Here is a 19,142-nt window from a genome sequence, read left to right on the forward strand (position 1 = left end):
CATGTTTCATATAGATGCAGTAAAAACTATCCAACCGGTTGGACTGTTAGTTGGGGAGTGGGCTGGGGTTCACTTAATGCACATGGCTAGGCTGTTGGCTGTCAATGGGAGTAAACAATTCAGCCACAGAAACAATCAGTTGTGGCAATCAGCATATTTGAAGTTTCTGAGCAATCTCCTGCAAAACCCCTTTCACATCACCTTCAGTGGGACTACAACAATGAAGGAACATGGAAGCCTTATTTATGAAGAATGGAATGCAGGAGAGGGTATTCACTAGGAAGAGTGTAAGACAGAGCCATGAGCATTACTGCAAAATGCATGATGAGATAATTAAACAAGTTTCCCCCTTCTCTGGGGACCGGAAAATAGCCGCAATGAAAATTATACAATGATAAAATTCTGTCCCCCTCCGATTAATTAATTGTGAATAATAACATCTCTAGTTTCTTTCAATTATTTTATAATTGTACACCTTTTTCTCTGGCTGATTGGGCAATGAGTTAATGAATAAGGACTACTACTGGATTTAATTAACACCATTTTTCCTGTGGCCTTTACCTATCTGTGGCAAATATGGAAACAGACTCTTCTGGGGCTGGAACTGGAAGAAGCCAGTCAGCCTTAAACCCTGCAGAACCTGTTCCTCCCAGTCAGGCTGCCTTCCCTACTGCCAAGCAAGGGTGACTAAAGGTCTCAGGTATTTGCCAGAACTCAGGGGAGGGCTTTCCGCATAACAGTATCCATATTCAAACACTTGCCTTTTTCATAAAGCATTAGCAATGTGCATGTTACAACCGTCCAAAGAGATGGGTAAGTGAGCTATCTAGGAGTCAATTACAGTGTCGTTCATAATTTATTCCAGGAACAATGAGGAGTTGATCAGATTTCATGTGTGTTTACTTTCTGAAAAGATAACTGATGTTGGCTGGTACCCAGCGTAGAACACAGATATCTTTCAGGGTAATGTGTTTATCTCAAGTTGACATTTTCGAACTCCAAAGTCCTCCTCATCTTCCAAAATGTCGTCTGGGTTTGAAAACTAACGCTCAGGTTTAATAAAATAAAATAAAACACCATTCTGGTATCTTGCTATCTCAATTCCATCAAGATGAGCCATGAGCATTCCCCCTCTAAACAGACAGGCAAACAAATAGGCATTTCTTCCTAGAGACAGATAGTGCAAATTCACAAGGCTCACAGCACTGGAACCCACCACACTTCCTACAGGTCCCAGGCATGGATACCAGGGACCCACCTCAGAAATATCTGAGCAGATTTTTGTTGTCAATCAATTACATTCTGGATGAATATATGTTATTCCCTCCAACGTATTGCAAAAGGTGAAACAAAATTAAAGGGTTTTTTTTTTTTTTTTTTTTTTTAAGTACGTGATAAGATACAAGCAAATTAATGATTTTGCTAGACTGTAGAAAACACCTGGCCAGGGGGGCCCGGCCCCCTACCCTGCCACCTCCACCAGTCTCTCTGAGCTCAGTGCGCACCTGCCCTCCCCCGTTGAGGAGCCCCAGCTGTACCTCATAGCTGCTCCCTGGCTGCTCAGTCACTTTCAGGCCCGGGCACACGTGGATAAAACAAACTTTGGCTTTTCTCTGGGAAGGAAGCCAGTCTCTCTTCACCAAGTCCATGCCTGTTACATGGTTTTTCAGGCTGGTACTAAATGCAGTTATCTGAAAGGTGGGGAGCACAGCCTTTCCTTCCTCGGGAGGTTTCGCAGGCATTCCGGAGCACTGTGTGCAGCCCGGAATCTTGTGACTTCAGCGAGCCAGCCCGGCAAACACAATTTTCTTTGTTTGCTGCAGGTACTGGGTACAGCGGGAGGGATTTGAGACCAGCCCCGGGGCAGGCCTGAGTTTTCCAACTTCGCAGACGAAAATCCTAAATCCTAGCTATAGGGGGCTCACGATATGATTCTGGAAACCCCTCGGGTGACCTTTAAATGCCATGAGGAAACTTCCTTCCAGCTGCAGCCTGGCCAACTCCAGCCTCCCGCCTGAGCTCTGAGGTCTTGTTGTCTTCTCTGATTTCAAAGAGACGCGTTTCTTTCACACTTGTTTTCCACTTGCCTTTAAATTCCAGACTCTGAATCCGCCTGGTTACCAAAAGGTTCGATACGTGTTTCCATCTCCAGACCCTCAAATCCAAATAAATTATTTACAGAGCTCTGTACAAAGAAAATAGGGAGAGATAATTGCTGCTTTTTAGAATGTCTGCTTTTGCTTGCCCGGGGCCTAAAAGGAACAAGAACAGACTGCCTACCGGCACAAAGAGTGGCCTCAGGCCTGGGAAAGATAAGAGTGCATTCAGGGGAAAAAGAGGCTGCGGGTGGGCTCGGAGAGACAGTGTGCCAGAAACACAGTGACTCAGGTAGGGGTTCACGTCCAGAGTCAACTACAGAAGTCCTCTCAGCCTCAGTTTCCCGAGGAAGAGCACTGAAATAGAAAGGCCCTCCTACCTGCCCCTCCCCTGGTTATGAGGATCAGGTGAGCTACACAAAGTAAAAGAAAGGAGCTGCGTGTGCCAGAGCCAGGGAATGTGTCAGCGCTGTGGTACACACCACGGTTAAGAGGTTGTTGCTCATTTTCTGCTCAAATTATTTTGCACAGTTCTCTCTCCGCACAGCAGGACCTAATAGTGCTATGCTTATGAGTGTTTGCTTTATGCAAAAAGTTATTAGATTCTGAATGTCAGGTTGCTTAGAATACAGACCCAAGGAGTGCTCCTTGCTATTTTCATTTCCTGTCTTGGTGCTGTTTCTATTCCTCTGGCCTCAGGAGCCATTAGTCAAGGGCATGCGCAGATGGCAAGGGACGGAAACTCTTCTTGCGGGGATGGCTGCCTGCCGTTCTACAAGGATGACCCTGTGAGAACTTTAACTCACTTGCCCCACCATTGCCAAGCCAGGGAAGGCGGGTGGGGTGGGGTGGGGTGGGGGCACGAGGCCTTAGTGACTTTCCTGGAAGCAGAACTCAATGTGAGCTTTCAACACTTGCTGCTTCCTGCTGTGCTCAAGTCCTGGTCACTGGCTAAGGACCTGGGTGATGGGATTTCAGACTCCTGTGACTGGGCACAAACGTGGAGTGTGGAACCTGAGAGCTGAAGCTCGGGAGGAGATGGGAACGGCTCAAGGTCATTTCAGCCAGTGTCTACACACGGACACGGTCTAAGGTCACGGGATGGTGTCTACTGTGTTCAGCTGTGACTCTGGCTTTCCTAAGGATGCCAATGAGAGCATAAAACCCAGCTGGTGGAAGGCTTTATTCACACTGGAAACTCCACAGGGAGGCATAGAATGCCGCCTCGGATTTAGAAGCATAGCCAGGGAAGAAATTTGAATAATAAAGTAATTAAAGTCTATCAAAGACAGCAAGAATGGAAGGACTATGCTTACCTAGTCTGGCTTCTGAAGGGTGAAACCTGTGCCTCCCTGAAGTCTCCATTTGAACTACTGCTTCCAGTACCTGTCAGTTCCTGTCTAGCCGGTACTTCAGGTCTGAGAACAATCAAGACTCTTCTTCTACTACCACAACATTTCTGAAGGCTACTGAGCCATGTAGAAGCTACCAGAACTACCTGTCCAGAAGTTCCAAAACCAGCCTGGGGAAGTTTATTTAGGGGTTGATAGGTTGCTGCGGAAACCAGCTGTCACAGGTTTCACCCAAGCTCATGAGCTCACCCTCTTCCCTCTCCACTGAGTGCAACAGTGGCTGGTCACAGGACATGTGGAGTGTGGCCAAATGGCTCAGAGGTTAAGAGCACCGTCTACTCGTCCAGAGGTCCCCAGTTCAATTCCCAGAAACCACAGGGTGGCTCTGGCGCCCTCTTCTGGTAGGCAGGCATACATGCAGGCAAAACATAGTATACATCTTTAAAGAAAAAAAGATTATTGGCCAAGAGGATTTAACAGGAGTCTTGAGATCCAGTGTATGGAGTCGGAATGGAAGGCTAGAGCAGGGAAGGTGGAGGAGAGGTCAGAAGGCAACACTGACGAACAGCTGGGAGATGCCCTAACAAGCACATGGATTGGGATGAGGCTCCTCTGCCTCAGCATCAGTTCCCTGTGTCAGCAGCCCCCTGGCTGTTCTGACAGCCTTAGGCTTAAGAATATACCAATTCTGACCATTGCAGGCATATATCCGCAGAGAGTAGCTGTGCTCGCCTGAGGCACCGTCTCTCCAAGAAACAGAGCACTTCCTGATTGTGTCTCTGACAGAAGAGCTGGCTCAAAGCCTTCCATTTGACCTTGGAACCACTGTTCCACACATAGTACAGGCATGTGTCTTAAAACACATCAGATCCCTATGGTCCTCACAAAATTAGCCCTATACAGCCTCATGTGAACTGCAAAACTATCTTTGAGTCAGTTTCCCCATTTCTAGAAGGAACTTTTGTTCGCCTGGCTCATTTCTTGTCTCAGAGGCTTCCGGCCTATCTGCTAACCTAGGCCTAGTCCTGGAAGCTTCTAGCCTCTATACAATCTAACGTAGGCCTAGAATGTTTTCAGTCTCTTAGACTTACTGCTTAATAAGCTCACCTTTTCTTGTTCTTACTGAGCTCTGGCTGACTGGTTCATCTCAGCTGTTCTGGTTCAAACTCCTCTCCCAATCTGACTTGTTCAATCTGGCTTCTCTCTTGTCCCCTGAATTGCTCTGCTTGGCCTCAAACTAACTCAAGCAATGTGCTTTAATCTTCTGGCTCCTTCTCATTCTCTGGCTCATTCTGTCTGACCTGTGTCTAACTTGTTCTTTCACTCAACCTCTATAAAACTCTCCTGGTAAAACTGCCTCCTCGTTCTCTGTGCTGCTCCCTTAAGTAGCTTCCCTTTCCTCTCACTTCTTGTGAGAGTTGGGCATATCCCATTCTGTCAAATCTTCTCTGATTCGTCACAATTTTTGCCACTCAATTAGACGGCACTTCAAGCACGGGTGCTTCCTTCTACAAACTAACTTTACCTTCCTTGTTTGGGATTAAAGGCCTGTGCCACCACACCTGGACCTAAGCTTTTCTTTATCTGAAACTTGCTCTATACCAGGCTGGCCTTGAACTCAGATCTGATTGCCTCTGTCTCCTGGATTAAAGGTGTGTTTGTATTCCAGCCGGATCACACACAGACCTAGAAGGTCTTTGGATGTGATCTGCTCCCAATGCAGCCATGCTCTGAATTAAATTTCCTCTACAAGATAGACATTATTAAACATCACTGGAGCAGAAGCAAGAGACAGGGATTCACCAAATTCTTTCAGAGAACTCTACTTAGGTAAACCCAGTATTTTGGAATTCCACAGAAAATAATTTCATGTTGAACCGTATGGGCTAGAGTTAACAGTTTGTCATGAAGATATTATGACATGGGCCGAAGCACCAGGTTAATACAGAGATAAGAACCTGGGGAAAGGACAGTACACACTTAAGTGTAGGTGTGGACCTTTTTTTGTGGATTCATCTGTTTAATATAGGGAAACAACATTTTGTCAATGCTAAGTAGCATAAAATGTAATAGATATGGGCTTTTCTTTTTTTTAACTTGGATTATTTTTTAATTTTTAAAATGTGTTTTATTAATTTATTCATATTACATCTCAATGGTTATCCCATCCCTTATATCCTCCCATTCCTCCCTCCCATTTTCCCCTTACTCCCCTCCCCTATGACTGTGACTGTGACTCCTCCCCCTGTATATGCTCATAGGGTATTAGATGTGGGCTTTTCAAAGAAGAGTCACACCAAATGTCTTAGCAGTGGCCACATATACAATTTAGGAAAGTCTCAAGTTACATCTTAAAAAAAAAAAAAAAAAAAAAAAAAAAAAAAAAAAAAGCCCTTCTCCCTGTTTTGGTTGACAAGACAGGATTGCATTGTGATAGGGCAAAACTATGGCTCACAAGGCTGGCACAAGGGGGTAAAGACATGCCTTTTACCATGAATGAGGTTTGTTATGCGATTCCTGGAAAATTAGAGCTGGAGAGATGGCTCAGTGGTTAAGAGCACTGGCTGCTGCTCTTCCAGGGTTTCAATTCCCAGCACCCACATGGAAGACTGCAACCATCTGGAACTCCATACCCAGGGGATCCAGTGCCCTCTGGCCTCCTCCAGGAGATCCAGTGCCCTCTGGCCTCCTCCAGGGGATCCAGTGCCCTCTGGCCTCCTCCAGGGGATCCAGTACCCTCTGGCTTCCTCCAGGGGGTCCAGTGCCCTCTGGCCTCCTCCAGGGGGTCCAGTGCCCTCTGGCCTCCTCCAGGGGGTCCAGTGCCCTCTGGCCTCCTCCAGGGGGTCCAGTGCCCTCTGGCCTCCTCCAGGGGGTCCAGTGCCCTCTGGCCTCCTCCAGGGGGTCCAGTGCCCTCTGGCCTCCTCCAGGGGATCCAGTGCCCTCTGGCCTCCTCCAGGGGATCCAGTGCCCTCTGGCCTCCTCCAGGGGATCCAGTGCCCTCTGGCCTCCTCCAGAGGATCCAGTGCCCTCTGGCCTCCTCCAGAGGGATCCAGTACCCTCTGGCCTCCTCCAGGGGGATCCAATGCCCTCTGGCCTCCTCCAGGGGATCCAGTGCCCTCTGGCCTCCTCCAGGGGATCCAGTACCCTCTGGCCTCCTCCAGGGGGATCCAGTGCCCTCTGGCCTCCTCCAGGGGATCCAGTGCCCTCTGGCCTCCTCCAGGGGATCCAGTGCCCTCTGGCCTCCTCCAGGGGATCCAGTGCCCTCTGGCCTCCTCCAGGGGATCCAGTGCCCTCTGGCCTCCTCCAGGGGATCCAGTGCCCTCTGGCCTCCTCCAGGGGATCCAGTGCCCTCTGGCCTCCTCCAGGGGATCCAGTGCCCTCTGGCCTCCTCCAGGGGATCCAGTGCCCTCTGGCCTCCTCCAGGGGATCCAGTGCCCTCTGGCCTCCTCCAGGGGATCCAGTGCCCTCTGGCCTCCTCCAGGGGGTCCAGTGCCCTCTGGCCTCCTCCAGGGGATCCAGTGCCCTCTGGCCTCCTCCAGGGGATCCAGTGCCCTCTGGCCTCCTCCAGGGGATCCAGTGCCTCTGGCCTCCAGGGGTCCAGTGCCTCTGGCCTCCAGGGGATCCAGTGCCTCTGGCCTCCTCCAGGGGATCCAGTGCCCTCTGGCCTCCTCCAGGGGATCCAGTGCCCTCTGGCCTCCAGGGGGTCCAGTGCCCTCTGGCCTCCTCCAGGGGATCCAGTGCCCTCTGGCCTCCTCCAGGGGGTCCAGTGCCCTCTGGCCTCCTCCAGGGGGTCCAGTGCCTCTGGCCTCCAGGGGGTCCAGTGCCTCTGGCCTCCAGGGGATCCAGTGCCCTCTGGCCTCCTCCAGGGGATCCAGTGCCTCTGGCCTCCAGGGGAACTGCACTCCACATAGCACATCCATACTTTCAGGTAAAACACCTAGACACATAAAGTAATGCAATTAAATATTTAAAAATTATTCTAGAGAAACTATAGGTTTGTATCTAGGAAAAGAGAAAGACCATGCTTGGTCATATACATTTACGCCATTTTAACATTCTTATTTGAGATATCTGTAGGGAAAGAAAAAAAAAGTGTGTCTCTATGTAGGCAACTTCACAGCAGATTTTGTTAAGTGAAGTAGAATTTCTGACGCTCAGCTGGTGAAAGGCTTCAATCACACTCTGCAGTGACTCATCCCTTCTCTTCCTCAGCCCCCTTATGCTCCTCACCTCTCTATTGCTTCAACAACAATGCCTTCCTCCTTCCAGGGCTGCTGTGAAGACTGAAAGAGGAGGTATAAGTCAAGTGCTTGGAGCAGAGGCTAACTCTGGGGACTTGGGGACTGGAGAGATAACTGCCAGCGTCACAGCAAAGGGCAAAGGCTAAAAACATGAAGTGGCTAGATACGTCCACTCTTGAAAAGGACAGCTGCTGAAGAGACAGGCACGGGCTCAGTCAGTCCCACACAAGCAGCATGAATGGAATTAGATCCCAAGAATTCAAATAAGAAAAACTGGGCATAGTGGCTTAAGTTCATAACCTCAGAATTAGGGAGAGAGAAATAAGAAGATCCCTGGGGCTGGGTGGCTGGGTTAGCCTACTTCAAGAGTTCCAGGCTGGTGGGGTAGACAGCACCTAAGGAACACCCCATAGGCTAAGCCTCCATGCACGTCCCATATACATGTATCTGAACAGGTACACACACACACACTAATACACACATGCACACTCAAATGCACACACACATAGTTTTTAAACAGAAAACCAGGAACCCATCACAGTCCCAGGATTCTTGGCCTGTACTGAGTGGTACCACAAATTCAGGCAAGTGGCCACTTGACTTCCTCACCTGGGAAATAGAGCTAGAGTTCCCCTGAGCAGGTTATTATTCTGATGCAATTTTTAATTCCTCTACCAAATAAATAGAATAAGAAACTGCTAGAAATGTTCTTTTCCAAAGGACAGAAAACAAGGCATATCTGCTTGGGTTTCTGCTGTGTCCATCTCCCATCTTGCCACAGGAGCACCAGGATTACAGAAGTGCACTACCATGCCTGGTCTTGCATGTGTTCTGGGGATCTGAACTCAGGTCCCCCACACTTGTGCACCAAGTGTGCAAATAAGTGTCAGTGTCAGGCAGTACCATGCTACCACAGTGACATATACTGATCAAGGACACGGATGCTTTTGGGGTTGCCCAGAGCTCTGTCCTACTGAGAGCCTCCCCCCTACCATCACCCCAAACCTATCCATAGCCCCCAATGTAGGCTGGCAAATCTCTGATCTCACTGAATGACCAACATAATGTCTTAACGTTGGTATCCCCACCCTACACCCAACCCTTAGACTGAAGCTCTAACCCTTACTTTGATGTTCCTTGGAGATGAGGCCTCAGGGAGATAATGAAGGTTAAATTGTGTCATGATGGTGGGGTTCTCCTGATAATATTAGTGATCTTATGAGAGAGAAATGGGGGATCCCCCTTCATGCCTTATAGCAGAGCACAGCAGTGAAGATCATTTGAGGTCAAGGTCTAGAAGCTGTAAGAGTTGCCTTTTGAGCACTCATTGCACTGGTACCTGATCTCAGACATCCAACGCTGAGAAATTCTCATGCATCACTTAGGTCACCAAGTCTGATTCTTCATCATAGTTCAAGCTGACTGAGACAATTCTAGGGAACCTTAATAGCAGGTTTCAGTGAGAGACCTGACATGGGAACTTGGCCCTCAAGAGACCAATCCAGGTCCATCCTGGACAGCCAAGGTCCTGGAGTTTCACAGCTACGGGTGACTGGCAGCAACATGAACACCTTGGGTACTGCTGATAAAGGTAGCAGGTGCCCCTAAGAAGATGTGGCTAGAGACAGCCACATCCAGATAACTCTGGAGCCTTCTGTCTGTGAGTTCAATGAGGGACTCTGCTATATCTGTAATGCTCTCCCTCTTAGGTAATAGTTATTTGGCTTAGGGTCCTCTGACTTGCAACCAAAATTTGTACTCATCTTTGAAAATCCATTTGTGTGTTAACAGACACAATATAGCTCTATACCGGGCACCAGAGAAGCAAAAGTGAGAGGCACATCCCACTTCCACGAGAGTTCATTACTCAGCAGTGTAGTGGAAGTTTTGGTTTCGTTACAGAACTCAGCTATGTTATATAAACAGGCTTTTGTTTTAATACCAAGTGTTAAACCATGGTGCTGCTTTTAATTTGGCCACAGCTGATAATTGCCCTGTGCAGCTCAGAGAGGGGCGTGGTCTTTGTCAGCTGTAATTAGTGGAATTCCGAGGACTCAGAGAGCAAAGAGTGCTTCAAGGAGATGGTAGGAGGAGGAAGACTCCTGGTTCATTTGCTGTTTGCTGGAGTGCTGGCCATCTTGAAGACTGAAATTGGTATTACCCCAAAGAACCTGACAACCAGAACCAGCCGGAAGTAGCTAAAGATAATTCTGCCCTCTCCCCCGACTAACCTTCTTTCTCTCCTACCTAGTACTGGGGTGTTCGAAGATATTAGGAGGAATAAGGGGTGGAAAAGAGATGGATGTATAAGTCGCCCCATTAAAATAGTTAAAAAAGAGACATCCACAGAGCAGTGGAACAACCCTTGACAAGAATTACTCTAAGCACAAAGAAATCTCCTAAGGGAATTTGTACTCCTGTGTCGGGACCCTCTGGAACCCTCACAGAATCTGGGACATAGTGTGGAGCCTAGAAAGGGCAACTGGACTGCAGTTAAGGCCCAGGCTTAGAACCATGGATAAAAGTCAACTATAAGACACTTCTCGTCACCCTGACTCAAGCATCTTGTCCTCAAGCGTACTCATGGGATGCCAAGACAGTGACTGAAACTGTGTGCTGCTTATCATCGGAAACAACTTCTTAGACTCTCTCTCTGTGTGTGTGTGTGTGTGTGTGTGTGTGTGTGTGTGTGTGTGTGTGTGTTTGTGGTGGGGGGGGGGGTGGGAGGGGTGTGGGTGTGCACACGTGTTCACATGTATGGATGTCAAAGGACATGACTTGCACCTTGTTTGAGACCAGGTCTCTTGTTGGGTGCTATATATAACGGCCTAGCTGACCCTTGAGCTTCTGGGTAGTCTCCTGTCTCCATTTCCTACCCTGCCCCAGGAGCACTGGGATTCAGATGTGCACTACCATACCTGGCTTTACCTGGGTCCTGGGGCTTCAAACTGAGCTCCTCAAACTTGTGTGCCAAGTACTTTATCCACTGAACTATCTCCCCGGCCCCTCCTCTTCTTCCCCTTAAAGTGAACAATCCATTCACTATGAAAGTTAGACCTCTGTTTTTCTAATGTACTGTAAAAGGTTCAACCAAATTTTCCTAAATTGGCCCCTATAATGACTAACTGAAATTGACTTTGGTGACCATTCATATTCTATGACACCAAGTCACAACACTGAACCCCAAACATGTTTACAGTTGGGACAGATGGGAAACAAGGCTCTTATTCTGCTTCCCCTGGATGTGGCACGCAGGCTTGCATAGAACATGCATCAAAGTATTTAAATAATGAATTATTCAAAAAGAAAGGGAACTGTGGGTACCTGGTGCCAGAAATTCATGCTTGTGAATTCTTAATCTCTGGTGGGACTGCCATTTACGACTGTGGAAGGTGTCCTAATTACGCAGCTCTAGAGTTGATTTCCTGCAAGGCCTGAGTTGATCTGAAAGGCATTAGGTGACAATAAAAACAGATGAGTATGGGTTTCTGAATTCATAACCAAGTGTCTCTCTAGGAGGGGAGTGACACTTTATCTATGGGCGTTTCACTCATCAGGTAGGAACTGAAGTTTCCTCCTGGCACAAGGGCGGACTGCCAGGGCATCCTTGAACAAAAACAGATGCGTGAGAGCCACACAGGACCGCTGCAAATCCACACACCCTTCTGGTACTTCCTGTTTGATGAATGCTACAACAAAAGAGAAGGATTGAGAGTTCTGTGCTCATTAAAAATCCCTGGGCTTTTTAACATAAGAGAAAGAGGCTGTGAGTTTATTTGGCAAATCCATCTATTGCTACGTATTTGAGCTGTACTAAGTGATTGCCACAATACAGTGGGTGGGGGGGGGGGGGGCGGCGAAGAGCCTTTCAGGTGTGTGTGCACACTTGGAAGAATCTGGAATCATGTGAGCATGCCTCTGGGGGTTATCTTGATTGTGTTCATTGAGATGTATGGAAAGACTTGCCCACTGCGGGTGACTCCATTCCCTAGTTGGGATCGTAGATGGTGTAAATGAAGAAAGGGGGCTGAGCATTGACTTCTGTTTCTTCAGTGTGAATTGGATATGGCCAAGCAGCTTTGAGAGCCTGCTGCCTTGACTCCCCTCTAGGATGGACTATATACTCAGAATTAACCCTTTCTACATGAAGTAGCTTTTGTCAGCAGCATATTTTATCACAGAAACAGGAAAAGAAACTAAGGCGTTGTTCAGGAGAGGTAGGAAATAAAAGATTTATATAGGTATTTCCTCCTAATTGAAACACCCACTCCCAGGATATTCCCAAGGCTCCTAAGACTCCAGAGGGTCAGAAAGTCACTAGGCTCACAGGCTGTCCACAGGGTTATACAAACAGAGCTGCTGGGCAAAGAGAGGAGGCTCTCTGGTGGAGCTGCCAGTAAGATGTGCTGGGAGCTACAGGGATGATGTCACCAACCATACTGGGTGGGCTTTTCACAATGTGGCTACCTTTGGGTGACCCATATTCCCGTAAGTAACTCTTCATCTTACATTGCTGTAAGCAACACAAATGAACTCACTGGTTCCAAGCTAGATTTGGCAGGGGGTGAGGGGGAAGTCATTTCTTTGTTCTGTCATCATGTGGGGTGACTAAAACATCTATTTCTAGCTTCCCAAGAAAAGTCAACAACAAAAGGAGTTGATGGGTTTATATGCCATTTTCTCTATTGTGAACAGAAACTTTCCCCTACTTCTTTTGGAGTGTTTGGAAATCATGATAATTTGATGTTTGGGAAGTGGAAAACACGGGGCATGGGGCGGGTGGGGCGGGGGACAACAACAGGAATACGAACAATATTGGCACACTCATCTACATCACTCACTTGCCCCCACTTCTGCAAACAATCGAGAATCATTTATTTAGCACCCACTGGGTGTTCAACGCTGTGCCAACTGCTCTGATTAAATATTCAAAGCCACTTCTAATGTTTCTGAAAACCAAAGCAACCCGCAGTTAGGGGGAAAATCATATTTCTCTCCTTCAGATCCACTGGGAGGAGAGAGTTATTTGAAGACAACGCATGGTGTTTTCCTATTTTCCCTCCAACGTCTCTAATGGATCTTGAAAAAAGAAAAGCCATGATTTTAGAAATTGAGTTTGATTTTAGAGAGTGGAACTCAATAAGCAGCAGGGAGGAGAGTTGCAGCTGACATTTTCCGGAAATATTAAACCCAATTTCCTGTTTACATCCTAAAGAAAATTAACAAGAAAATGTCGTTGCCTGCCACCTTCTTCTCCCTTCGGTGAAGGACACTGTGTCTTCTTCCACTGGTGCACATAGGAGGTTTTTTGGTTTACAAGCTTGCCTAGAGGAGCAAAGGACAGAGACCTAGTGCTGTGGCCTGGGAGTGGACACACCACTTGTTCCAGTCAACTGCACACAAACACATCCACATCTCTCTCAGATGTTTTCTTATGCGAGTAAATTGATTTTTCAATGAGTCGATGTAAACAGATTTCTGAAATGCAATATTTATCAGCAAAATACTTAGGGGCAATATTAAGCATAGCCTCCCCATTTTCGTGAATAAAGTTTTACTGGCTTACAGCTGCTGCCAGCCTCCAGTACTCTGTCCATCTCCTGTGACAGACAGGAACAGCTGGCCTGAAGTGTGGGCAGGTGGGTACCTGGTAGATGAGACCTGTGCCTCTTTGGCCAACACATGTACTTTCCCCTGGTGTCTGCTGAAGGAAAAACTGGCTTTCTCTATGCCCCTACCTCTCAGCCACACCTCATGGCAACAAGTCATTGTGGCTGTAAGGGACCTCCTCAAACCCTCAAAGGACTCATTTTTTAGTGCTAAGGTAATAACCCAAAGCCATTGTTTTCAAGAGGATATGAACAGGGACAGATGTGACTCAATGGGCCATCCTTGTATACAAATAGTGACAGTTGGTATAAACAGAATTTTTATTTCCAGCTTTCCCATGAACTCACAGCAACAGTAGCTACTTACCAAAACAAACAAACAAAACACCTTTACCAGCCACTCTTAGAAGAAATACAAATGGCCAATATCTTTAGAACTGTCCACATTCTTTCCCACTGGGGAAATGCCAGGGATACCACCTCACCCTAGTTGGGCTTGTTATGAAAACAAAAAACAAAAAACAGCAAATGATAGAAAAGATTTATAGGAAGTAGAACCCTTATTTACTGCTGATAGGGAGGTAAGCTGGTTCAATATGGAGATTTCTCAAAAAACTAAAAATAGAACCACCATGTGATCCAGATACACTATTGTTGCATGCATACCCCAAAGACTATATCCCACCACAAAAATATTTGCACATCATGTTTGCTGCTGCTCCATTAATGATAGCAAAGGAAATGGAAACAACCTAGATATTGATTTTTTTTTTTAAGCAGGGTCTTTTTATGTAGCCCTGGCTGTCCTAGAACTCACTATGTAGACTAGGCTAGTCTTGAACTCCAGCTCAAAGGCTCACTAGTATCTCGGACTTGCCAATCACTCTCTCACCTGGGAGCACCTGGATGCTTGCTTCTCTGTCCATACCCTCGGTTGGCTCCAGCTTCACTCTCCTCAGACTCAGCCCCCAATGTCACCTTCCCAAACAACCTCCGCCCCCCCCAAGTCCCTTACCCAACCTGGGTTTTCTGAATGTTAGTTCTTACCCTAAGAGGTATGTTCATAGCTGTTTTCTAGTCTCTTACTTGTTAGCAATTTCCACATTAGATCCTCCTCCTCCAACCTCTACTTTCCCCTTTCACACCTCCTATTCATCCCTTGCATTGCCAAATACCATGAAGAACACATTCTAATAGAGTCAAGAATATAGGTTTTGCTTGCTCCTCTTCCTCTCCTGTTTCTCTCTTGCTTTCTTGCCCCTCTCTTATCTTTTTCCTCTTTCTCTCTCTCTCTCTCTCTCTCTCTCTCTCTCTCTCTCTCTCTCCTCTCCTCTCCTCTCTCTTTCGTACCCCTACCACTGTAATAAACTTCTCCATATCAAAAAACAAAAAAAGAAGAATACAGGTACTGAGGGGGTGTTCCCCTAAACAAAGGAATCGTAGGGTTTAGACAGTCTCAGTAATGTTGGGAAGTGGATGGTATCTACAGTGTCTAGTCACTAGGGCAGTCCTTGGGTGTGGATGTGAATGTGAAAATGGCAGCAGCCAATCTCTTCAAACCAATGTTCCCCCCTGTTCTGTGCAGGTCTAGATTAGCTTTGGGCAGGGCTGTTGGAAGATGGGATTTGATAGCTCCCAGAGCAGAGGTCTGAGTCATACTTCGAAAGTTTCTTGAGAGAGCTTGTGGATGGCATGCTCTCAGAGTGACCATCTACGGCCAGCCTTGCTTGCTTTGATCAGTGGTTTAAGGTCCTGGTTCCCTACATCCTTGTGCTATTGAAATATGCTTCTGAGGTCAACCGATGCTGCTGAGCATTCTCTGGAAAACTCAGCTAAACACAATTCCAACTCCTTGTTATGTTCTGTCACCCCCTCGCCACTGATGAATGGCCCAGTTTATCCTTAACAGTCACCTATAGTCCCCCAGCATTTTGGGGTTGCCATCTCCCCATCATTACTTGCACTGGGGACTGAACGGTCAATACACGAGCATTTTCTGAGACAGTTTGTGCCTAAACCATCACAAAGATTCACCCTTGGGAGGCAACAGGCTTCTTAATAACTGATGGGATACAGTTCAGCAGAGCTCGCCACTCTTCCTAGCAGATTCCATTCCTCTGCTGTGTTTGCGGTGATCTCATACCCTACTAGGGAACCTACAGTGCACCACAGCATGATCTCTGAGCATCCAGAAGGTAAGACCACCAGGATGAATCTGTCCCTTTCCCACTGGCCGTGGGCACTCACAAGAGCTTGGGGAAAGGTCATCACACCATGTGGACCCCTTCCCCCCTCCTGTGTTTCCTCAGCCCTGTAGCTCCTAGCTTTCAGCTGTGCCTCCCATGGTGTGTTTCCAGCCAGCCTGCTCACCAAGGGGAAGTGGGCCTCGGATTCAATTTCTCCTCTCTGCCCATGGATTACAAAGCATTCCTTTCTCTGATTTCAACAGCGCTTTCTCTGCCCTGGCTTCTGTTTCTCTGATCCAGGTCTGCCTCAGCCACAGGTCTGTCTGTTCCTCACCTTGCAGTTAAAATTCAATTCGGACAGCAGCCCTGTTTTTAAGTGAAGAAAACAACCTTGTGCTGGAAGGCTGGAATGAACTGGGAAGTATAGGGCCAGGCCAAGTGAGCAGCCTGTTCAGATACCCGAAGAAGTCTGAAGCTTTTTGCTTGTTTTAAGTGGACAATACAAATTGTAGCCACCAGCAACGATGGTCTCTTCTCTTCAGCTAAGCCTTTCCGCAAACATCCTCACAGCCATTACCAAAAGCTTGTCTCCTAGGTGACTCTAAATCAGAACAGGTTGACAAGATTAACCATCACAGTTTTGGTCTCTTAATTTCCATCTGTCTCTAGACTGTTTCCTCTTCCTACATCCAGTCTATATTTGTCCTCAAGTGGAAGTAAGCCACTTGTAGGTAGCATATACTTGGGTCTGGTTTTATTTGATCCATTCATCTATTCTATAGGAAAATGTAATCAAATTATAGCCAATGTAACTATTGTGAGATAAAGATTTATTTAGCCATTGCTTTCTAGTTACTTTGTAAGTCCTTTGTTCCTTTACTCTTCTTGTGACATCTTTGAGGATTGAGTGGTGTGCCTCAATTCCTTTCTTCAAACATTTTATTTATTTCATGTGTGTACATGTGTGTGTACAAGATGTGCATTTGTGTGTTGTATGTAAGTGTGCAGGTTTATGCTACATGTGTGGAGGTCAGAGGGCAACTCCATCCAATGTGTGGATCCAACTCAGGTATGTCATCAGGCACGACTCTCGGCATGTCATCAGGCGTGACTCTCAGAATGTCATCAGGCGTGACTTTACCTCCTGATCTATCTCTTCAGTCCCTTCAGTTCTAGGCTGTTGCTTTGTGGTTGTCATGAAATGTACATATAACATACTTTATATGCAGTCATTAACTATCTTTCCGGCTTCAACACTGTTTCTATCTACCCACGTCTAACAAGAGACAGATAAGAGCAGAAAAAGATAAGAAGACAGGTATATTTACTCAAGGCAAAGGAAAGAATGAGACATTGCAAGGTCAAACATTTCTGTTACTCTCACTAAATATTCCACAGTCACCACATCACCTTTTATACCGGCTGGTTTTGTATGTCAACTTGACACAAGCTAGAGTCATCAGAGAGGAAGGAGAGCCAGCTGTAAAGCATTTTCTCAATTAGTGATCAATAGGAGGAGGGGCCTAATTCATGAAGGGTGGGGCCATCCCTGGGCTGGTGTCCTGGGTTCTACGAGAAAGCAGGCTGAGCAAGCCATGAGAAGCAAGCCAGTAAGTAGCATCCCTCCATGGCTTCTGCGTCAACTCCTGCATCCAGGTTCTTGCCCTGTCCTGACTTCCTCCAATGATGGACTATAATCTGAAAGTGTAAGCCAAATAAACCCTTTCCTCCCCAGCTTGTTTTCTTGTCATGGTAATTTGTTGCAGCAATAGAAACACTAACTAAGACACCTTTGTATCCTACCTGGTAGATACAAGGACATGTTTACATCTTGTAACTCAGCCCACTGTGTCCATGGAGTGCTTCCTAAGCTGGGATCTTTAATCCAGTAAACAAGCTCACACCTCAGGTTTATTTCCTCTCACCTTGTCCTGTGATCAATCATGTCACTGTGAAACGCAACCAGGTTAAGAGCAGCAGGTTTTTCTTAAAGTGTACAGCCTGGCTTCCTTTATCCGGCCGTTGCTCCTCCACCTCATTTCTTTCAAGGATAACAGGAACATCCACACGTGCTGAATGAGAACAACACGGCAGCCTTCTAAGAAGCAGCTTCCGTTTGCAGAAACTACAACTGCCTGACAGCCTTGTAAGCTGGTAGACAAGACAGGCCTAATTGTGAATTTTAAGCCTGCCTCACCAAGCATGGCAGATATCCTCCTGTGAAACTTACTCTGAGTCAAGGATGTTGTAGTTTGGGTCATCCTTGAAATACATGGAAGGTTTTGCATTGCTTTAAAAAAAAAAATAAACTGAGGCTTAGTTATTTTCTTTTTTGTTTTGTTTTCGGTTTTTTGTTGTTGTTGTTGTTTTGTTTTGTTTCGAGACAGGGTCTCTCTGTGTTAGCCTTGGCTGTCCTGGACTGGCTTTGTAGACCGGGCTGGCCTCGAACTCACAGCAATCCACTTGCCTCTGCCTCCCAAGTGCTGGGATTAAAGGGCTGCACCACCATGCCCAGCCACTAAGTTATTTTCTATGGTGAAGAACCATTTCTTATGGAACTGTTCATCATGTACAAAGGCAGCACCAAGTTTCATTTGTACTATTTTTCTTTTTGTTTGGTGTTTTACTATTTTGGATTTTTTTTTTTTTAATATGGTGTCAATCTGTAGCCCAAACTATCCCAGAATTTGGTACATAGGCCAGAGTAGCCTGGAACTTGCTATGTCGCACAGGCTGCCCTCAAACTGTCTACATAACCCAGGCTGGCCTGGATGGAACTCACATTAATTTTCTGTCTCCATGGCTAATGTGATAATAGTATAGGCGTGGACCACCATGCCTGGCTTTTTGTTTTTTTGGGTTTTTTTTTGTTTTTCTTTTTTGCACTATTTTCCTAAAGAAGTCGAAAGTAATTGGCCTATCCATAGTCATACGGCCCTTAAGTCATATAGAGCCAGATTACCACAGATAACTGGGCAAAGGATGGAGGTTTGAGTCAAGCTTCTCTCAAAGAAGTTTTATAATGAGGAAAAAAGAGAGACTGAGTCAATTAGTTCCAGGATACTAATGAGGACACTGATGTCCCCTAGTCTTGTCACTGCACAGAACCATGTACACTGGGATGACAAGAAGTTAGGTCACAGTGAAGCCAGGGAGCATTGGTTAAACAAAAATGGTCAGAACACCTTGCCTAGGCTCCCTGGTACTCACCCATGCTTTATTCTCAGTCCTATGCAGAGTGCACACTGAGAGTCCTGCCCTATCCAGTCAAGCAGTTGCCCTGGCCATGGGCACTGAAAAGATGCTTTGGCTGACACAGCACAAGCATCCATCATCCTGGTATTTCCCCAATTTCCTCATCAGCCTCGTCCAGGCTGTTGGCTTGAGTCCCTCTGCTTCCTCAGCTCCTTTCCCACTTTCCAGCCATTTGTGAATGACCTCCGGAGAAGCTTCAGGGACACACAGCCAGATGCATTCTGAGAAGACGCCTGAGTCTTCATGGTGGGAATATCCAAGGCTTGGTACAATGTATGCCTTAGTTTAAAACTAACAGAATGTGCAAGTTGAAAAGAATTTTACACTGAAAGACCATATGGCCAATTTTTTTTCAAGATAGTCCTGATCACTAATGCTCTGTTTAGTTTGCAACCAATCTAAT

General features: G+C 46.6%; 1 protein-coding gene across 3 annotated transcripts in view; it reads right to left on the reverse strand.

The window, feature by feature from the left end:
• The window catches only part of C5H10orf90 (chromosome 5 C10orf90 homolog), a 244,669-nt gene extending 242,783 nt beyond the window's left edge, over positions 1-1,886 (reverse strand). For 2 of the 3 annotated variants that reach the window (XM_051145482.1, XM_051145481.1), the window contains exon 1: positions 1,539-1,613. Coding sequence is in view for 1 of the 3 variants with exons in the window: in XM_051145479.1 (XP_051001436.1) it covers positions 1,539-1,742 (204 nt within the window). In the remaining 2 variants the exon portion in view is untranslated. Of the gene's footprint in view, positions 1-1,538 lie in introns of all 3 variants that reach the window. The other variant, XM_051145479.1, reaches the window with a different exon arrangement.
• Between the last annotated feature and the right edge of the window lie 17,256 nt (positions 1,887-19,142).

The sequence above is a fragment of the Acomys russatus genome, chromosome 5 (genome assembly GCF_903995435.1).
Source record: "Acomys russatus chromosome 5, mAcoRus1.1, whole genome shotgun sequence".
NCBI lineage: Eukaryota > Metazoa > Chordata > Mammalia > Rodentia > Muridae > Acomys > Acomys russatus.